We start from the raw sequence: 20,496 nt of genomic DNA, 5'->3' as shown, positions 1-20,496 counted from the left end.
GTAAATTTAGTGAAAAAGTGAATATAAGCCTTCATTTAATAATGGGACTAGAGATGCTTTATGTTTTTTGTCCTTGCAAATTAAAAAGAACATTCCATTTTTTTTATTCTGTTGCAGTACCATTGCAAATTGTTTTTTATATAAGCAACTTTTTCAAAGAGGGAGAAGGAAAAGAAAGGAAAGTTAAGGGAGGCACTGATATACTTACTTTTCGTGTCTGCATCTTTTCTGTTCGTCTTCTAAAAGCAACATAAGGGTCATTTGTGCTGGAACCATCTCGTTTTTCCTGCTTTACTGCTGGGATAAGTGAAGGACCTCGACAGTTTTTCCTCTTTTTAATCCAGTACTCATACACTTCTCTGATCAATTCATCATCTTCCTTCAGCAACAGCTTGGCCTCTTGCAGGCTAACTGGCTAAATGTAAAACCCAGCATGTCACTTTCATACAGTAATGCACAGAGCCTGTATTTCAAATTCTTTATTCAAAGTCCCGTTGTACCTGCTGACCGCTGCCCTTTTCCAGTCTGTCTATCATCTCCTCAAATTGCAAAGGAGAGATGTCCATTCTTTTCTTCAACTTATTCACAAAGATCTCATCTTCTGAATCCAAGTCATAATCTGGCTGCTCAGCATCCAAACTAAAAGCTAAATGATACAGTGAAAGTTAAAGTTAGTTTTACTAAAAAAATGTTTTGCTCTAATAGTGTCCAGAGCACATACTACACTTCCCAAGAGAAAACCAAAACTGCTTGTTTGAATGTTGTAATAATGCTACTTCCACATGAATGTAAACATCAAGGGTTTTTTCTTGAAAAAAATTACCCTGTTAAAAATTAGGTGTAAAAGTTGACATCTTGTTATGATTTTGTTAACCAATGAAAACTTTTTAGTTGTCAAACAAGCTAACAGCTTAATGCTTCAGTAAGACATTTTTAGATGCATTAAAATTTTCAATGCTGCAAAGCATTCTGGAGTTTTGTGTACTGTACAACCAGCAGTTAGATTTCAGCCTGAGCACACATCAAAGGTACTCCTAGCAAAGGATGTTCAGACTATAGTACAATGATCTTAACATATTCTCATCAATGATTTTTGTGACGTATTTGAGTCAGACTACACTGGCCCAGCATGATCTACCCTATGTAGCAAAGCATCTTCAAATACAAGTAATGTCTTGCAGAATGCAAACAACTGTTCCCCACAGTATCCTAGGAAAATGCATCATTCTGCATTTGAAACTCCCTAATTCTCATGCCTCATTCAAATTGCTGTGGTTGGTAAGAGACACAAATTTCTTTCCTAGTGCAGATATGAAAATACATATCTATTTTTAATAAACAAATAGGTAGAATACAATGCACCTGACAACTCAAAATTCCAGCTGTTAGAACAGCTAGATAAGGAAAGTGAGACGGAAAAGTATAACCTTAATATCAGCATGGAAGGCTGCTAGTAGGCAGGAAGAACTTTTTACAGTGAGTGTGGTGAAATACTAGAACAGGTTGCCCAGAAAACTGGTGGATGCTCACACCTGGGAACATTCACAGTCAGGCTGGACCAGGCTCTGAGCAACTTGATCAAGCTGAACCACGCCTCATTGCAGGGAGCTTGGACCTAGATGATCTTTAAAGGTCCCTTCCAACCCACACTATTCTACAGTTCAAATATTTTAAGCCATTACTGAGGCTCAGAATGACACAGAAGTCTAACATTTAACCAAAGTTAATTAGGCATGAGATATTTACACAGCACAGATACTACTTTTTAAATTCTGCTTATTACACTATACAACAAAATTCTGCAACAGACACTGTTTTTGAAATTTTTTTCCAAAGTTATCTGAAGTAATGTGGTGCTCACGTGAAGGGTCATATCCACAGCAAATAACTGCTATCTTCCAACAAAAACAAAACCACAACAAATTTGCAAGTCACCAGTGATATCAAGCCCCATATGCTTTAAGATGTAGAATACTTGCACCAGGCATAGGCAAATACTTCTACTGCTACTGCCATTTCTGGTTGGCTTCCCAATCCATTCCACTGCCATTTTATCCTGGTGATGCTTTGAGAACAGATATTCTGTTTCTTAGCTATGCATTACATATTTTCCTCTAAACAGATTTGTGTCTGTGCTTGCTACCAAATCTAAATTTCCCTCCAAATCATTATTACAGAATAAGAATTAAATGTACTTCTTTAGCAAGTAGTATTTTTCAAAATGTTGAAAAAGTTAATACTCAGAAGTCAGTCTTGATGGGAGCTCAACGGATATTTATGAATAGTGTCTTGACTACTAGCAAAATTAAATTCTCACAGAATCACCAAGTTGGAAGAGACCTTCAAGATCGCCAACTCCAACCCACACCCTAACAGCTCAACTAAACCATGGCACTGAGTGCCACATCCAATCTTTTTTTAAATACACCCAGAAATGGTAACCATCTCCCCAGGCAGACCATTCCAGCACTTTATCACTCTTTCTGTAAAAAACTTAATATCCAACCTGTATTTCCCCTGGTGCAGCTTAAAACTGTGTCCTTTTGTTCTGTCAGTTGCTGCTTGGACAAAGTAGACTCAATGTAGATCCCAATGAATTAGTTACTTTACTTACGCTGTATGTGAATCAGCTGCTTTGGCATTTTAAATTCTCCGGGATATATAGATTCATAGTATGCAATATTACTTTCTGCTTCTGGAACTGGTATAACCATGTTATCCCTCTTCTCTCCATAGACTTGTTGTGCTGAGATAGCCCGCTGCAAATGATGTTCCTATAAATAAAAAAGTGAAATGAAAACCTGAGAAAATATTTAGAGAATTCAGCCTTGCTTAGGCTGAAGGAGGCGTATTTCTCTTCAACTGCTCTCGCTGTAAAGCCCCGAGTTTAAGAGCGCGCTGCCTGGGCCGGAGGGCTCCCCGGCAGGTGTCGCTGTCCCCTAGCACAACCCCTCCTTCCCAACTCCTCCAGGCGCGTCGGCGCTCCTGGCACACCGAGACACAAACCCGTACCCGTGTTACGGGGGTATGGAGGGACACACAAACCCGTACCCGTGTTGCCGGGGTATGGAGGGACACTTAAGACTGATTAGACATACAGATTATGACAAGTAGTTGCAGACAGATACTGACTCCAGTACTATTCTGTATTTGCCCTGGCCATTTATTGTCAGTAATGTCAGAAAACCAGACAGGAGGCATCGCCATCGTTCATTGACAATGAACAGCAACTATTTTTACCTAGTGAATGATTCCTCAAGAATCATTCGTTTAAATGCTTCCCATTATCCTCCTTTTCCTTCTCCTAATCCATCTAAAACCAGTAAAAAAATGCAATCCATTCTCCCCACAGTTCTGTCAAGACTGCGAGTAGTATCAGCAGGGTTCATACAGTAACTAACAGAAACCCACACAGCTAGATGTGTGCATGCCTTTAAGTGGTTTACTGACAACACAAGTATTTTTTCCTTATTAGCAGTGCTGGTTTCTTAAGTTTCTATTCTGTTCCTTCCCAGGTGGTCAGTAAACCAGTGCTACAATAGTTATGCCAATACATCTCTCAGTGAGATGCTATAAACCACATTACTGAAATACTCGAAAGCAGGAACTGCAGCAAAAGGGCAGCACCAATAGTTGGTTTTAATGTTGAATAGATAATGTTCATCCATATGATCTTATTATATCTTTGGCTGTCTGACTTCAATTTAATTACTTTGGTACAATAAGGGCAATTAAGAACTTCTGTCTAAACTTTAAAAAAGGAGAAATAATCAAGAAGATAATAAACCAGGCTTTACTGTAAATTGCAAAGTTGACCCAACCTGAAATTCAACCGTGTTCTAACATGTAATTCTGCTAAAAGAATTCACAGGATTTGAGCCTATCTTCACACAAACTGCAGACATTATTTCACATCTCCTGGTTAAAAAGCTTCTTAGAGACTAAACAAGAGAATAAGGCATAACAGAGTTGCAGGTAGAACTCTCTGCACTGGTTTTGACCTGCAGCATTTGTTAAGTCCAGGCACACGTCACCTAGGAGGTATAGCAGCATTCTTTCCTGGGTATGGATAAAGTAATTTATTTTCTACTTTTTACTGAACCACTGCTGTCAGACATGTCAGTATTTTGTAAACTGTAATAATTCTTCAGGACTACACAGCTACAACTTGTTGCCTAACAGGGAATTAAGCTTTATCTTCATACAGCCCAGTAGGATTCTGCATCAAAAGCAGAATAGTAGCCAATGTTCTTTTAGTTAAGCAAACTCTTACTGGTTTTATAATAGTATGAAGGGTTCCTAGTGTATTTATGCCAGCCTGTGTTTCTAAACATCAAAAAAATTGCTTCATTTCAGAGAAGAAAAGGATATCATACACTAAATTAGGATTCCAATTTCTCTGATCCACCTCTGATATGGACACAACTAATAAGCACCAGCAGCCTATGCTTCTTTACTAACAGGTTTAAATTATCTGTATTTAAAGAAATCTTAACAGCATTCTTAAAACAGAAGCACAAATCACGGCTTTGCCTTTCATCCCAAATACAAAAATACTCAGTATGTGAGCAGAGAGTCTTAGCAGAGCCACATATTATGAAAAGCAACTGGATAAAATTTCCCCCACTGAAAGAAGTTAACCTGCTGTTCATATAGATTTCAATTCACCTCAAGAGACACTCCACTAAACAGAAAAAACTAAGCAGACAAGGCAACTTCTCCTTACACCTCCACACATCAAAGTTTCCACGTATCTGGACAAACCCACAACAGCAACTTTACCCCCAACTTCAGTATCTCAGAATATCTCTCTCTATATCCTGGTAACTGAGGTGGGTTGAGTGCTGGCCCAACACCAGTGCACTCACTAGAATTATTTACTCAATTTCTACCGCGAGATAAGGATTAGAAAGGCAAAAGCAGGCTCAAAATTTTAAAGAGTATAAAGAAAACTTTATTAACAGAACTAAAAGAAGAATAATAAGTACCAGAATAAACCTTCAGAACACTTCTTCCCCCCAGCTCTTCTTTCCTTTCCTACTGACAAAGTAAAGAGACAAAATTTGGTATTTTCAGTCAGTTTACCACTTCTAAAATAATCCTTCTTCAATTCACTTAGGGAAAGGAGTCTCTCCTGCTATGCCATGTAGACTTTTCCAAAAGAAACAGTTCTCTCGTGGTTTTAATTTTCATGAATAGCAGCTGCCTGGAAATCTGAATTGTGAAGATCTTCCCACTGTTTGGTACACAACTTCCCACAACTACCACCATGGGTCATCTCAGCTTATTTGGGTGCATGCAGTTTTAAGGATGAGCTGTTCTAGTACAGAAACAAAAGTTCTCTTCTTTTATCTCTGGGAACAGAGGCTTTTCTTCTTCCATCCCTGGGGCAAGGTTTCACATCTCTCTCTGTTCAAGCTTCTCACTGGATCACACCTACTTCAACATCTGCTTGCTTCAGCACAGGGTGCTTCTGCTCATGGCTGTGGTTAGAACGCCACATCCTCCCAATGCATTCCACGAGTTACAGGGAAAGAAAAGGCTGAAGTATCAATTACTCTTCACCATAGCCTTGCAAGAGAATTTCAGCCCCAGACTAATGTATCTCCTCATTCTCCTCCCATCTGGGATTTGACTCCTCCTTCACTGACCCCAGTGTCTCCACATTGTTTTCTTTACATGTCTTCACCCTTTCCTTTTCTCTTACTCGAGAGAGGATTGACTGCAAGTTGTTGCATCTGTGCACTGAAAAGGTTAATATCTGCCCCAGGCCTGAGAATGGCCATGTGACCTCTGCCAGGTTGTGGCCACTCTGGCTGCATGGCTGTTTTTCCAGCCCCTGCCATGGTCAATTCCAGCCACGGGGCTGCAGGGCTGCCTCTGTTCTCAGCCACATGATTTTTCCGTGGTGCTGGCAGGACGGCTCAGCAGCTCACGGCCGGAGCAGAACCCAGCTCAGCCCGAAGCTGGGCCAGAGCTGGCCCAGACTGCCGGTCGTGATTGGAATTCAGTGGTGGCAGAATCTCGGTTGAGCCATGCCACGGGCTGAGCTGGCCAGACCCTGTAGTGGAGCAGAGCCTGCTCCAGCCAGCATCCAGTTACCTGTTCAAAAGCTGGAAGCATGAGAACTTTTCCTGGGGTTTGTTAGTTTTAAAATGTGATTTCACAGAGGCAAGTTCAGCTTAAGTGGTTTAACAAGGTGTCAATATTCAAAACTAACCAGCAGACTGGTGCTGTTGGGTCAGGAAGCTGTTAGCAGTCCTCACAGAGAATCACTTCTGCAACTGATGGATTTTCTCTTCAACTAAAAATCAAGCTATGTTAAACCATGACAGTAATACATATAAATCAGATGCAATTGTTAACTCTGTAAGCAGTAATTTTTAACAAGAAAGCATGTTAAATATCTACTATTAACTAACACAGTAGAGCTTCCAGTTTCTATTCTTCAGTCATTCTCTACTGTGATTGCACAGCTGATTACTCCCACCAAAATGCAACACCTCATTCATTTGAATCCATAGCCTTCCACTTAAAAATGCAGTGGTTTCCTCAATTTGTCAGAATGATTTTAAATTCAAATCCTAATCAAACTTTCTGGCTGCTCTTCATCATACAGGAAGATTTGTATGTAGATACTGCAGTCCCAGTCACTCCTGAAAACACCACCTGGCATTTAAAGACAGACCAACTAGGAAATTCAACAAATGCTTTCATTTGGCCTGTCCATCTATTTCTAGATACAGTTTTCCAAGCAGATTTAGTTCTACTACACAACTGTTTCCATTCATTGCATAACAGATCAGTACTAGTATCTTTTTTACACCACTATCCATTAGGTCCTGTGCCCTGACACAAAAAGAAACTCAACTGGGTTAACTGGGGTTTGTTCCTGAAAACCTCTTATTAAGTATTCACTGAGATTACTATCTTTCTGGTCATCACCAGGGCCAAATAATTTACATTATCCATATTACTCCAGGAACTGTGGGTAAGGTAACTTATTTGTAACCCTCTAGCTTCCAGCTTTTCAACGGTCTGTTGACTGTTATGAGGTTTTGGGTTGCAATTTTCAAAAGGATTTTATGTTTTGAGGTATTCTTTCTTAAAAAAACATGGTTTAGTGCCTTTTCTTTCTGCTCTAACATCATCTGAAGCTCTCAAATACATGTAAAATTATTCCAGACTGTTTCTTTAAATTCCTGTCATGAATTTTAGATGGTTAGTTAAGCTCAAAGGCTAAAATTTGTCATGTTAGAATGAAACTTATCTAACAGCCACCACCACAAGGTTCAGTCTTGTGCCTCTTGTTGTCATTCTCCATATTACCACAGCCTTTTATCAGACTGAATCTATGATGACAGCTTAGGGAACCAAATCCACAAAAAGCCATCACTGTCCTGTTATTTCCCCTGAAAACAATTAGAAACAATTAGTTGTCTGAAAAATTGGCTCCCTGAACTGCCAGGGTGTGTGTATGCAAAGCAGTGGGGAAATGCAGAAGAGAGAAAGATGATTCCCTTTGGCAGCAGTTAGCCATTACACTGGCTTAATTGCTTCACTGAATTTAAAAAGTCTTTTTAAAATGAATACCAAGGGCAAAACTCCCCCCCACTAAAACTCATGAAACATTTCAACTGTCTCAGTATCAAGTACAATCAAGAAAAACTTCCTTACTTCAAACATTCCTGGAATATTCTCATCTTATTCTACACCTTCTAGATGGATCTCACCTTGCTTCTTCTTTCAAGATCTACCTTTCATGTAAATACCAATTGTTCACATATTATTTCTCCCTATTAATGAGCTTCCACTTTCAGTGTAGTCACATTTCTTTCTCAATGTACCCTTCTGATTGAAACAACATTGATATACCTGCATTTGTTTTACAAAAGCACTCAGCCTGAACTGCTTAACACCACAGCAGGCTGCTTCGAAATTTCTTCCCTTTCTGCCCCACCTTGCTTCCCTTGGATCTTTCACACATACCACTTCACAACATGTACTTATTGAAGGTAGTTTATTCTCCCTGAAACTGCTTTGCACCTTTACATTTAACTATTTTCAACCTATTCTTTGTGATTATATCCAGAAAACCTTCCATTTTCAGTTGCTTTCTCTGCCTGGCATAGAATGCTATTGTAATTACAACTTTAGGAGTGCTGTAATGCTAATTTGATTCAGTCATTTCAGAACAATGGTACTGTTCCTCAAGCTTCATTCCTTTTACATTTTACTAATGCTGAGCCAAATTTGCATCAGAAGATAATTAAAGAGCTCATACAAGAAAACTCTACAAATCTGCTCACTCTTCCCAGCTCCCAAGTTAGTTTTCCATCAGGTTAGCATCCTGTACTGGCTTACCACATGGTCTGACAATCCCAACAAAAAAGGGATGCAGTGGGAGCACTCAGCTCAGAGACAGAGGGTGTCTCAGGAAAGGAGCAGCTTCATCACTTTCTGTAACACTCAGCCAGAAACAGGAACCGAGGGGCAGGCACTGATGTCTTTCTCTTGTGACAACTGACAGGACCTGAGGGAACAGCTAGAAGCTGTGTCAAGAGAGGTTTAGCTTGGCTATTAGAGAAAAGTTCTTCATCCAGAACAGTCTCCCCAGGAAAGCAGTCACAGCACCAGCCTGACAGAGGTTCAAGAAGTGTATGGACAACACTCTTGGGCACACGGTGTGACTGTTGGGCTTGTGCTGTGCAGGGTCAGGAACGGGACTTGATGATCCTTGTGGGTCCCTTCCAACTCTGGATATTCCATGATTCTATGAACTGCACCTTATTCTCCACACTATATTCCTGTCCAGAAAATTTGGACAGTTAAAACACCAATACTACCAGTTTACACTGTTAGTTGTTTAAATAACCAAAATCTTGATAACCACCGTCTTCCCTTAGTTTTCCTCTAATTAAGAAAGTCTACAGGAAAAGCCCACCAAAACAGCAACTCTATGTAGAATGTAACAAAATATGACACAATTTCGTAAGCAAAGTTATGCATTGGCACAATTTGTCATTCTATGGTCTTCCTTCCTATTAATTTTAGGACAGCCAGTTTGCCCCTTGTGTCCACTCTTACTGCACACTAGCATCACCAAAACATCATGCTCCAAAACATAAAAGTAAAAGGAGGAAAAGGACAATCTAAAGCAAGTTGACAGCAACAAAGGCACGAGGGAAGACAAAACACAGCAGAGCAGCTCTCATTACAGCCTGAAGGAACCAGAACCTGTGGTCAGTGCTGCTTTGTCATGGGGCAGTAGGACCTCTCAAGTAATAGTGCAAGGATATAGGGCTAATTCTTTGTCACAAGCTCAGTATTTGCATGTTTGATGCATTTCTAGTGCAGTACATTGAAAAAATGTGAATTACAATAATTAGAACACACAAGAAAGCGTGTTCTGTGATTGTGGCTCAACCTGACTACCAGCAGGTACTCCTGACTTCAAGCAGAAACAAGCAGAAGCTCTGCAACTGAGAGCAAGTAGTATTTGCCTTTTCACATTTTGGTGTGAATACTTTAAAAATTTTTGGCAACGTGACTGTGAGATTTTAATTTAGTTACAGTTTCTAAAAGAATAATGGCACTTAGAGAGAGCACAGAAGTTTCTTTGACAAAGTATCTACTCTGCAGTACACTCTGAAGACCATATTCCAAGGAAGATAACCACAGCACAAGGAATTAAAAGGCTAACTAACATAAGCCATAATTACAGTTGAACAAACCAAAGGGACAGAATGCATATTATCCTTTCAAAAAAAAAAAAAACAACTGAAAAAATTTTACTGCAGTAGCAAAGAACTACTTCTCAAGAAATCATCTTCCCAAGAAATAAAGGAAAAATCCAGTTTTTTTTATTTGATTGTTTCCCCAATAATTTCTCCAATTATTTCAGAGCTCTTAGAAATAATAATTTAAGGCACACTTGCTTATGGAAATTACCAAGAGGCAGCTCTCAAGTCCAGTGTCCAGAACAGAAAGTCTCCCAATACTCCAAGCCTACCCTAAGCAAGGGAGCGGTGTCTTTGCTGGGGGAAGTAAACGGTGGGGTGGACAAGTAGAAAGTTTTTTAAAGCAGTGGTACTTCTAAAAAGCACGCAGGACTGAGGTCAAGCCTGTGCAGATCAGAATCACATCTTTGCCTCTGAAACAAAACCTATACAAAAACACACTACAACTAATTGTGTCTTTACTCGGAAGGCAAACCACTACCCATTTACATCAGTATGACTGGGCAAAATCCTCTCACATCCATCCCTGACAGAAGTGCTTTCCTAAGGCTACCACCCACTTCACAGCACTCACAATGTTAAAGGTGTAAGAACTGAAAGGCATACCAGTTCCCACAGACAGCTGTCAAGAAGCATTAGGTTCACAACAGTTACACTGAAACAGATTGCAGCTGACACACAATCAAGGCCATACAAACTCCTAGACCCATCTCTTTTGATAGACACTTTATGTCCTAACAGCTTATGGTCCCAAAAAACCTCTAAACACACACAAAAAAAAAATCAACAAAATTGCAGCTCATTTGAAACACACATTACTCTATAATTAAGATCAAATAAGCAAACATTAGGAACTGAAAAAATCAGAATTTGCTCATCGTGTCACCAAGCAGTCATAAACTGGTGCACGCGCAACATTTCAGGCTTATAAGGTAAAGATTTTTGGCTGCTAAATCCACAGAGATGATGAAGGTTCTCACATCAGCAATATTTACTGGTAGGGCAGTAGAGGAAAAGACACCAAAGTTGCTTGGAGACCCAGCTGCAGACCAAGACCTTTCTGGCTAACTCAACTCTAAAACATACAGTAGGGACTGCTGAAGCACTTCTGTGACCTACTGCACACAAGTCACTCTCCAACCTCCATCTTTGCTTGTTCAGTGAGCTACAGGATACACATCCTGTCTCAGCCATATAAGGATCTCAGTAACCTGCATGATCAGGGAAGACGGCCTCTTGGAAGCGTGATGGTCACCATCACACATGAAGTTACAACAGAGAAAATTTGTCTACAGATTCAATCCAATAAATCTGTCAAAAAAACACCTGAAATGGCTCATTCTCTTCACCTTCTCCTCCTGTTATCAATCTTAGCTGTCCTGTAACTTACAAATCAGACACAATTTATATCCAAGATTAGGAGAAACATGAAGAATAGTATCAGAGAATTATGTGCAAAACAAAGAGGTCTGTATATTTTAATGCCATTCCTTGTTCTGAACTCAATTCCTCCTCCCTTCCTAGAACCAGTTCAGGCACTGGAAATATGTTTCTGTGGGACTCAGGGGCAGTTAAATGGCACAATAATAGAGTGAGCTTACCCAGGGACAGGCAAGCACCAGCAAGGCTGCAAGAGCATGTATGGGACGCACAGCCAGAACACAGAAGCCGTTTTAGATCAAGGCAAACTGTTCAGAAATACTTCCTTTGCATTACTCTTACATTCAGGACAGAAAGTGGCTCTAGTGGCTTCTAGTATGTCTGAAAGCAAAAATGCTCAGCTATTCCTGAAGAGCAGCTCCACAGGTTATTACAGAAGCACTACCACACACTTCTGCCTTTAGTTCCTCACACACATATGCAGTCACACCTAACTACCTGCAAAACAAAGACACTCTGACAAGTTTATTACAGCACTTCTTTCCAAACAACTGCTGCTGAAAAGTTCTAAACCTGACTGAAGTTGTACTGATGAGGGCAATCTGAGTCTGCCTTGCCATGCACAGAAATCTTCAATATGTATTCTGGGACAAGATCAGTCCCTGAGGTACACTGATCCTTGACTGAGACCCAGAACCAAACTCCTGAATAACAGCTGATAGATCTGGCCTTTGATAATGGCAAGGCAATAGCTAGTTTGGTAAACGTAACTGCAGCTCTGACCCTCTTAACTCCAGTACATGAATGTCATGTAAGTGCCAGTAATAGTCTAAATTTGGTCACAAGAAGCACACAGGATCAGAAAAAGGACAGAAATGGTGGGTAGCAAAGCAGCCTTCCCTGCTCTACCTATGATGGGTCTGAAAGAAGACAGCAGATCACTTCCATCCCTCATCTGGTCCACAAGCCATTGTAGCCCTCCATGTATTATGACCCTCAGTAGATATGGAAACACAGTGAACACCTCAGTATTGACTGAAGCTCCCTGCAGATTCACCCAGACCACATGGCTTTAGATCCTCCCTTCCAAAGCTCTTCTGCCAAGATCTCTCAATGGCCTGAATCATTCTACACAGTAGAGAAAGTGTTTTCTTGCTACAGCAGAGTCTAAAACTGTCCCTCCATAGAAGAAAACTATGGAGGCCACTTCTGTTTATCAACTGATGTCACTCTCGAGTAGTCAGTTAAGAAAGATACTACTGTAATCACCGTAATAATTAGACCTCTGCTAAAAATTCCAACTTAAAATCATTGCATAGTGAAAATGGGATCTAATTTACTTCTAAAAATGCATGGGTTTGTAATTAACAAAGTATGAAAAAAACCTTGGTAATTATTACTTTTCTCTAGAACACTGGTCAAAAATGAGATCAGCCACATCATCTTGAGCATTGTAGTAGATTACCTTCCCCATGTTCAAATCAGACATTTCTAAGAGCACGGAAGGAGTCTGTCCTTTCACTGGAAGAAATCTTGTTTCTGTATTTGTGGACTCTGCAGCAAATTACTTACAACTTACAGAAAATTTTCACTTGCTATTCTTCAGTGAATAGTGGTAGACAGGTGGAGGGCACACAGGACATTTGACCCAGGAATCTAACATTAGTACTAGAGCTCATGACAACACTAAAAGATATAGTGATTTGTTATCCTGTTACCAGAAGACTGAAATCAGTTTCATGTTTTAAATTACTGTGCAAAACAGAAAGACAGAGATAAAGACGTGAATGAGACTGGCACAAAACACGCCAGAGAGGATAAGAAACACAACCTAGGAATTAGAAAAAAATCAAGTATTTAACACATTAACTAGGCAAACACAATTTAGCACCTCTATCTTTCCAGGCACAGGTCTCATTTAGATCACCTAAAAAGACTTGTCTACCTGCCAAATTGCCACTGCCCAACATACATTCAGAAGCACAGGCCTCGGTATATTTCAATTTGAAATATTTAGTTTAGGAATTGCAAAAGATCAAAATTGGCAGAAGGCACTAAACCATCTCCTCAGTGTTGGTAATGGCCATGCCCATCCACTCTTCTGTAATCACTTTGGCGGTCATGAACTCCTCAACCTAGGCAGCCGTGTAAGCCACAGACCACAGAGGGAAGCGGAGTTACTCTTAGGTGAGTCTCCGTCTCATAAGCTAAATCAGTTCACCGGTAATGCAAGGACCAGGACAAACTCTAGGAAAACACTCAACTGCCTCTTCTCACTAGAAACATTTAAACCAACTCAGCTCATCTCACACAACTTTGCCACACCAGACTTGTCCAAGAGCCCCTTCCCTACCTCAGCCTGCTGTTTCAGCTGTATGCTCACTTGAGACTGCAATGAATGAAAATTATTTCAGCCATCTACAGTAAACAAAGTAATTTTCCCTTAATTAAAGGATTCTAAAGAACACATTAAGATGCTTTTAAGGTATTATGAAAATACATGTCCAGGACATGACCTCCACACTAAAATCAGACTGTAACACAAAGCGACCTGAGATTTTATACAGTTCACAAGAATATATCTGTCAGGATACAGTCCACAACTGAATGAGAACAGCTCTTGTAACTTAACCTTTCCTTTTCAGAGTTTTCAGCTGTAATGCCATTTAGAACAGCTTGAATAAAGGTTTATAGCAAAATTATTCTCCCCTCATATGGACTATGGAAGTGGAACTTGAAAAAATTTCATCAGTTGGCTAATAATTGCATCAAGTTCCCAAGTTAAAAGATAGACTGCATCTTGCTACTAGCTTAAAACATTTCTGTGCATTAGCAATACTTTGTAACTCAGATCATTTTGCATGGCAAAAGCTTACACCTAGATTCCAGCATTTTCATTAGTCACCGGGAGTTGATACTACTGTTAAGGGTGTTCAGCACTGATAAAAGAGCAGAGTCATCTAATTAACAAGCAACATGGTAACCCAACTTTGCCACAAAAATTTCTATACTGTTTCACTATTCTTCCACGTGCAGAGACACACAGGATTGTGCATTCCAACATAGACATGAGCATCAACTGCTCTGGTTTTAAACTATCATCGAATACTATACCTAGCACTGGGTGAAGTAAAAGGGCATTTCAACAGACAGCAGAATGAAATTCTTTACATTTTTCTCAAAGTTTTTTACATGAACTATATAAACCAGTATGCTTATCACTGCTTCCATAGGCTTTGTTCTTCAGACCAGGTTTTCAAATAACCCTCATTAACCAACCCTCTTCTCCCTTGCAGTTCAGACACTTCTTAATCTGAATCCACCTATGAACCTGGCAGCAGTACACAGTACAATCAAGACAGGTAAGACAAATGAACAAAGCCGTAAGAGTTTGAGCAGCAGCCCTATTTCCCCAGCATTGTCTGCTAAGGGCTCAGAAGCATTCCCTTTCACAGGCCACACATCACAAACTGCAAAAATCAACAGTTTCCCAGATCTACATATGATCAAAGAGTCTGAAGAAAAAACAAGTCTAAGAACAGTATCCAGTTGGTTTAGGGATTTTCTTAGAAGTATTAGAAACAGATCCTGAAAACTCTACCTACCTAGACCTACGATTTTTCCCCTCAGAATTTGCAGTAAGACTCTAAAACTCAACATTACCTACAGCTTAACTGTCACATTTCTGAACACCAAACTGCACAACTACCCAAGGATGTCACACAAGCAAATGTCCAATCTGGTTGACTGGGGCAGCCTAAATGCCAGGCATCATCAGGAAGCAAACTCTTTACAGAATGAGAAAAATTTTTGGACGCTAACTGCAAGACAAGTGTGCATTGTAGCAGGGTACCACTTTGCCTAACACCATCTCAAAAAGGTGCCCAAGTGCATCGTTATCAAGGAGAATAAAAAAGCACAAAACTCACAGGCATACTTCCACAGCTGTTCCCTCTGAGCCACAATGTATCAGAAGCTGGGAGTCTCATTTTAGTCTTTGTGTTTAGCAGTCCAGTAATTTCTTTGCTTTATGACTTTTTTAGGCAAGTATGCTCTATTCAACTTCAATGTTAAAGAGGCTTGAAGGAAACTCAGTATTTGCAACTTTATATTTTGTTCATTTACCATTCCCTTCAACCAAAAACAGCAATTAAAAAGAATAAAAATCAGTGAGTGAATAGGGTTTACACAGGATCTCTAACACACAAAACTAAACCAGCTGTACCTCCCCTAAGACTACTACATTTACAACATGCCTGTCAGGCTTAACTACCACTTCTGTAAAGTACAGTTTCATTACCTCAAACAGTCATTCACATTAAAAAGTAATAGAATCTAATTGGTCTTTCTACTGAACATTATACAATAATATGGGGACAGAAATCCATTAAAACCATTAAGAAGAAAACCAAGTATCAACATTTGTCTAAGCTCATTCATTCATGAGGTGAGACTCAGCACCTCATGTCAGATAAGCAAAAAAGAAATCTGCCGTAAAACTTAATCAATCTAAGCACCTTTTAAGAAGTCACGTGCATTCCACACAAAAAATTCAAACATAGCAGTTCCATTAAAAAAAAAAATCAAAGTAAAGAAGTTTCCACAGCATTGTCTTAAACTATCAAGTTTATTTATGATTTCAAAAATAAACAAATAAACCTTTTTAACATTAACCACTTCAGTGCTATGGGGAAGAAAAGTCTGCAGAAAAAGCATACAGTGTACCACAGTCATAAGTAAAAGCTAATCTTTTAAACAAGCCCTTTTGCAGACTTCACAATATCTTCATTTAACTAGTTTACTGCTCTGTATATCACACAATGGAAATAAATTGCTATATAGTGCTGAGCAGAAATGTAAGCTGCATAAGCATACACAGGATGGCAGAGTACACCTACCCTTGTGTTTGAATAACTGTCAGTGCCAATGGTATCAAAGTTCCTATCTCGTACTTCTCCAAATAACAATACTTGTTACAAGAAAAAAAAACAACCAAAAACATTGCAGTTCGTAACTTAGTAGAAGGAGCTTTTTAATGTACCAAGACAGCAAGATCTCAAGAGAGCTGATAAAGACATTTGAGAAAATTAAGTAAGACCTCAACAAGTACAAACGCCAGCAGAGACATAATTAAATTTTACTATATAAGGTATCTAGTAAAGAAGAAACTTGCTTAGCAATGACTTAGAATTGCTCTAGCCAAATAAATTTTGTCAAAGTACATTCATTAAAATGCAAGTAAAACCTACCCATACTTTTCAACTAAATATTCTGAGCTTCCGTATTTGCAACGGCAACATATCAGCATTTCAGGCCTGATGCCTCCAAGGTGGGAAAGTGCTTCTCCAACAGTGACAGGTGCAATACTGAATAACTTAAAACAGACTTTCCAATGAATCTGTATATTTCCTGCTATAGCTGTCGGTCTTCAGTTTGTTAATCTGCACATGTAGACACTTTGCCTGACTTAGAATAAACATTGCTACATCTCAGTGCAAAGATGCTACCTAGAGCAGAGGCCTGTATGAGGCTGAAAAGCTTAGACAAAATACCGGCTTAAAAATTTCCTGATCAGTAATGTACATTTTGAATTATGAACTCCTGTGAGTCAGACACCAGCTACTCATTGCGCTTTGTAATCACCAAGTTTATTTAGACTGACTTTAAAAATGCAAGGCATACTAGCATTTAAAATTCATGACCTTCTACCTGCAATTATCATAAAACCTGTTTTCAAGGTAAAAACACTCAGCAACAAAGTAAAGTCCTAAATAGGAGGGCAGGAAAGAAATAAGAACAGAAGTGAATGGGAAAGGTTTCCTCTGAGGACAAGTATTTCTGTAACACTTGTAAACTCAGTGTACTTTAAGCGACATTGTTATTCTCTCTGTGTACCCAGTGAGAGTTGAGTGTCTGAGTGGGATAAAACAGGACTGCCCAATGTCATGTACAAGGAGAGTCAGCCAAATCCCATTGTTCCAGTCCCAACACAGTCTCTGCTTTGCCACTGCATGTGCAGCTGCTCAATGGGCCATTCCTAGCTGCAGGGGAATCGAGTTACAATGGTATGAATATCTGTGATTTGATGTGTCTACACAAGATACATAAATTTATCTACAAAATATATAAACATATCAAGCACAACAGACACTTCAGAGACTGCTTTGTTCCCTTCCCAAACACTGAGTCTGAGAATACAGCCTATGCATGTGCAGAGAAACATAGAGGACTCCCAGAAATATCCTTATGCCCGACATGCTTACCCGTCTCTCTCACCACTTGGTGCCATGCAAATTACCAGGGGCTGTGAGGTATTTGTACTTGCCATTAATTCATTACATCCCTTCTGTGCAATGATTATTTTAGCTATAGTACTACTAATGAGTGTATTTATAAAGGATTATTTAGCACATTGTGTTTAGAAAAAGATCAACTTGACACTGCATACATTCCTAGAGAATAAAATTCAGAGGGGTACCTAATGTTATGCTTTTGAATTATCAACTGCAGCTTCAGTTTCATACCACTTACCACATTAAATGGCTTACTTTGGTTTACAGTAACTGCAAGCCAATGTAAACTGAGGTTCCCTCAATCCCTGGAAATGATACTGTTGCCAAAAGCTGAGTCAGGACCCCAAGTTCCAATTCCACCTGTGCAGACAGTGCCATCTGCTAAAGTGGTGGGCTTACTTCCTTCAAACTCTCAGCAATAAACCCCATCTAATACTCTTAGGTAATGTGAATGTGTAATTCATATTTAACAAATGTGCAAAAGTAAAGTGTTGAAACAATTCAGAGTTAACTTATCAGCCACTATTTAACCCTACGGACTTCTGAAGGAAAATTACACCACAGTCTAAATCGTGCACACTCACTCTCCTTGGTAATGGAGAGAATAAACCACAAAACCAAAACAAACATCCAGCCAGTATCAACACATGTGAACTCTACATACGCACCTGACCACAGTGCAAAACAATAGGGGGTAAGCTTCTCTCCAGCAAAATTATCACTAAATCTTCCCATTCCCTCTACTAACTAAAACAAGTGTTTCTCATACAGCGCTCCTCTTGAGTGCAGGTCAAGTCAAACTTCTTTTGCTGAGACAGGACAATGATTTTCCTGAGAAAATCAACACCGGAAAACATTAAAACTATTATTTTTCCAGAAAATTACACCAGTGAAATCACAATTTAATACAAGCCAAAATAAAATGCCAGATACTTCCCTACTTTGTTTTAAATTACTGAGTTAAGCCAACTTCTGGATACAACTTTTAAAAATAATCAAGTTACTAAATCCCACACAGGGACCTTTTTTACCTGATGAAATGCATGAATAATGAACAGATTGATTACCTAATTCTACAGGTTCAGTTTTTTGATAGGCTCTCATTTACCAATGAGACTACCTATGAGTATTTTTCTTAATGCATCAGGATAGCATCAGAATTTCACACTATCCTACCAAACAATACCAAAACTGTTACCTTCTGATGAGACTTGTTCCAGAACCTACCTGTGACAGCAATTCTTAAAAGTTAAAGCTAGTAGATGTTGGTTACTCCCCTCAGTAACAGAAACTTATTAAGACCACGGCAGAGCTTCTCTTTCCTCACCAGTTTCCCCAGTGAGGTTGTCTTTATTTCTAGGCATTCTGCAGCCCACACTCCAATCACTTAAAGACAGCTAAAGCCCTCAAAGAAAACATTTCTCAACTATCAGCACAAGGTCCTTCTGTAGTGAAGTACAGATGCTGTGGAAAACCAGGCCAGACATAACGGTTTAGGCATTAACTGCAACAAACCTCCTATTTTCTGTTCTAGTCCAAGATGTGACAATTTTTTTTCAATCTTCTAAACTTCTTCTCAAGACAAGACATCTCAAAGGAAATAATTCTCCTTCAGAGGAAGGCTGAGAGCATGAACATGCAACAGAATTTCCGTTAACCATTCTTATCCTACAGCTCTGGTAAAGATTTATTAGACAAAGGTGCTTTGTAAACATGCATGTTTCACTGATTTCCCACACATACCTCCTTCTCACAGAACAAACCTTGCATTATTGACAAGAAAAGGGAAGCTGTTTTACTTCAGTTGTAATAGCTCAAGCTCCCTCACCTCATACATACAGCAACAGCAGAAATTCTTCCCTATTGTCTTGAAGTACTATGAAAAACATTAGTTCCCCAAGAGGGACCATATTAAACTACCTTTAATCCTAAGAGATGAACAGGCTCATTTTGTACCTGGCCTACTTCAAGACGACAGCATCTTCATCAGGAAACAAAGCAAGTACACCAGTAATAATAATCATTTCCTTCTAACTGAACAACATAAATTGCAAGAGAAGGGCGAGCAAGGTCATCATATTTGACAAGGAACACATGAAAGCAAAAAAAACCAAAAAGTCCCTGAGAACCAGGAAAGAGTTCATAAGTGCATCTCCAAGTATCTGAAAGATCCAACACTACTGTGTAAGTAACCTACTTAAAGGATTCTGTACATAATACAAAACATCCTGCAGGACCTAGATCCACTGGCATTTACCTGTAGCCTTAGTCATGAACCTCCCAATAAAACCTCCCTGTTGTCTTGAATTCAGCTTTTTTACAAGATATATCAGATCTGGGTTACTGAATAAGTATTTTAAGTCACATCACAATATTGCAGAATCTTATTCTGAAGCCAGTTCCTATTTTCTGCCTCTCTTTCCAGAATTATTTCTTGTATTTAAGTACTGAGAAAAATTAAGCACCAAAAAGGCACATGGGACATGTCCTGCTGAAGTACTAATACAAGATTGGGGCTGGGGGGTATAGCCTCATGTCACAGTGAAAAGCTTAATTTCTTAAGCAAAAAAAAAGCACAGGGGAAACTGGAAATCCAATTTTATCATCAGTGTTTAAAGAAACTTAAGAAGGAGAACAAAACTAGAGAATTTAGAAATACAAGAGAATGGGGAATTTCAAATAATTAAATCCTTGGAAATGCCTGGAAGAGAATGTTACATACTACACAGAGTAATATGGAGAATGGTAATGGCATAGAAAGTAAAAGAAAACAGAAAAACATCAAGTAACAAAGTGCTACCACCAAGAAAAGCATTTTCAGTGAGACTAATTACAGATCAATAGTTTAGAAAAAGCAATGGGAACCCTTTCTTCCCCTTCCTAAACAACTTTAACTCACAATCATTACATTTTCACAACAACATACCTGGCCCAATATCCTTGTGTTTTGAAAAGGAAAATCTGGAAAAAGATTCTATGAAGAATTCATCTTTGCATGCTAACACCTTCCTAGCAGCCATGTTCTGAACTGAACATCTGACCAACAAAAATCCTGAATATGACATCCTAAAATCATAACAGAA

General features: G+C 39.2%; 1 protein-coding gene across 7 annotated transcripts in view; it reads right to left on the bottom strand.

Moving 5' to 3' along the window:
- EPC1 (enhancer of polycomb homolog 1) overlaps positions 1-20,496 on the bottom strand; it is a 64,436-nt gene that overhangs the window by 20,895 nt on the left and 23,045 nt on the right. For all 7 annotated transcript variants that reach the window (XR_009276791.1, XR_009276792.1, XM_058830840.1 and 4 more), the window contains 3 exons: positions 2,615-2,774; positions 501-646; positions 209-415 (listed from right to left, as the gene is read on the bottom strand). Coding sequence is in view for 5 of the 7 variants with exons in the window: in XM_058830835.1 (XP_058686818.1) it covers positions 209-415; positions 501-646; positions 2,615-2,774 (513 nt within the window). In the remaining 2 variants the exon portion in view is untranslated. The remainder of the gene's footprint in view (positions 1-208; positions 416-500; positions 647-2,614; positions 2,775-20,496) is intronic.

The sequence above is a fragment of the Poecile atricapillus genome, chromosome 2, assembly GCF_030490865.1.
Source record: "Poecile atricapillus isolate bPoeAtr1 chromosome 2, bPoeAtr1.hap1, whole genome shotgun sequence".
Taxonomy (NCBI): domain Eukaryota; kingdom Metazoa; phylum Chordata; class Aves; order Passeriformes; family Paridae; genus Poecile; species Poecile atricapillus.
This window is presented reverse-complemented; position numbering and strand designations above follow the sequence as displayed.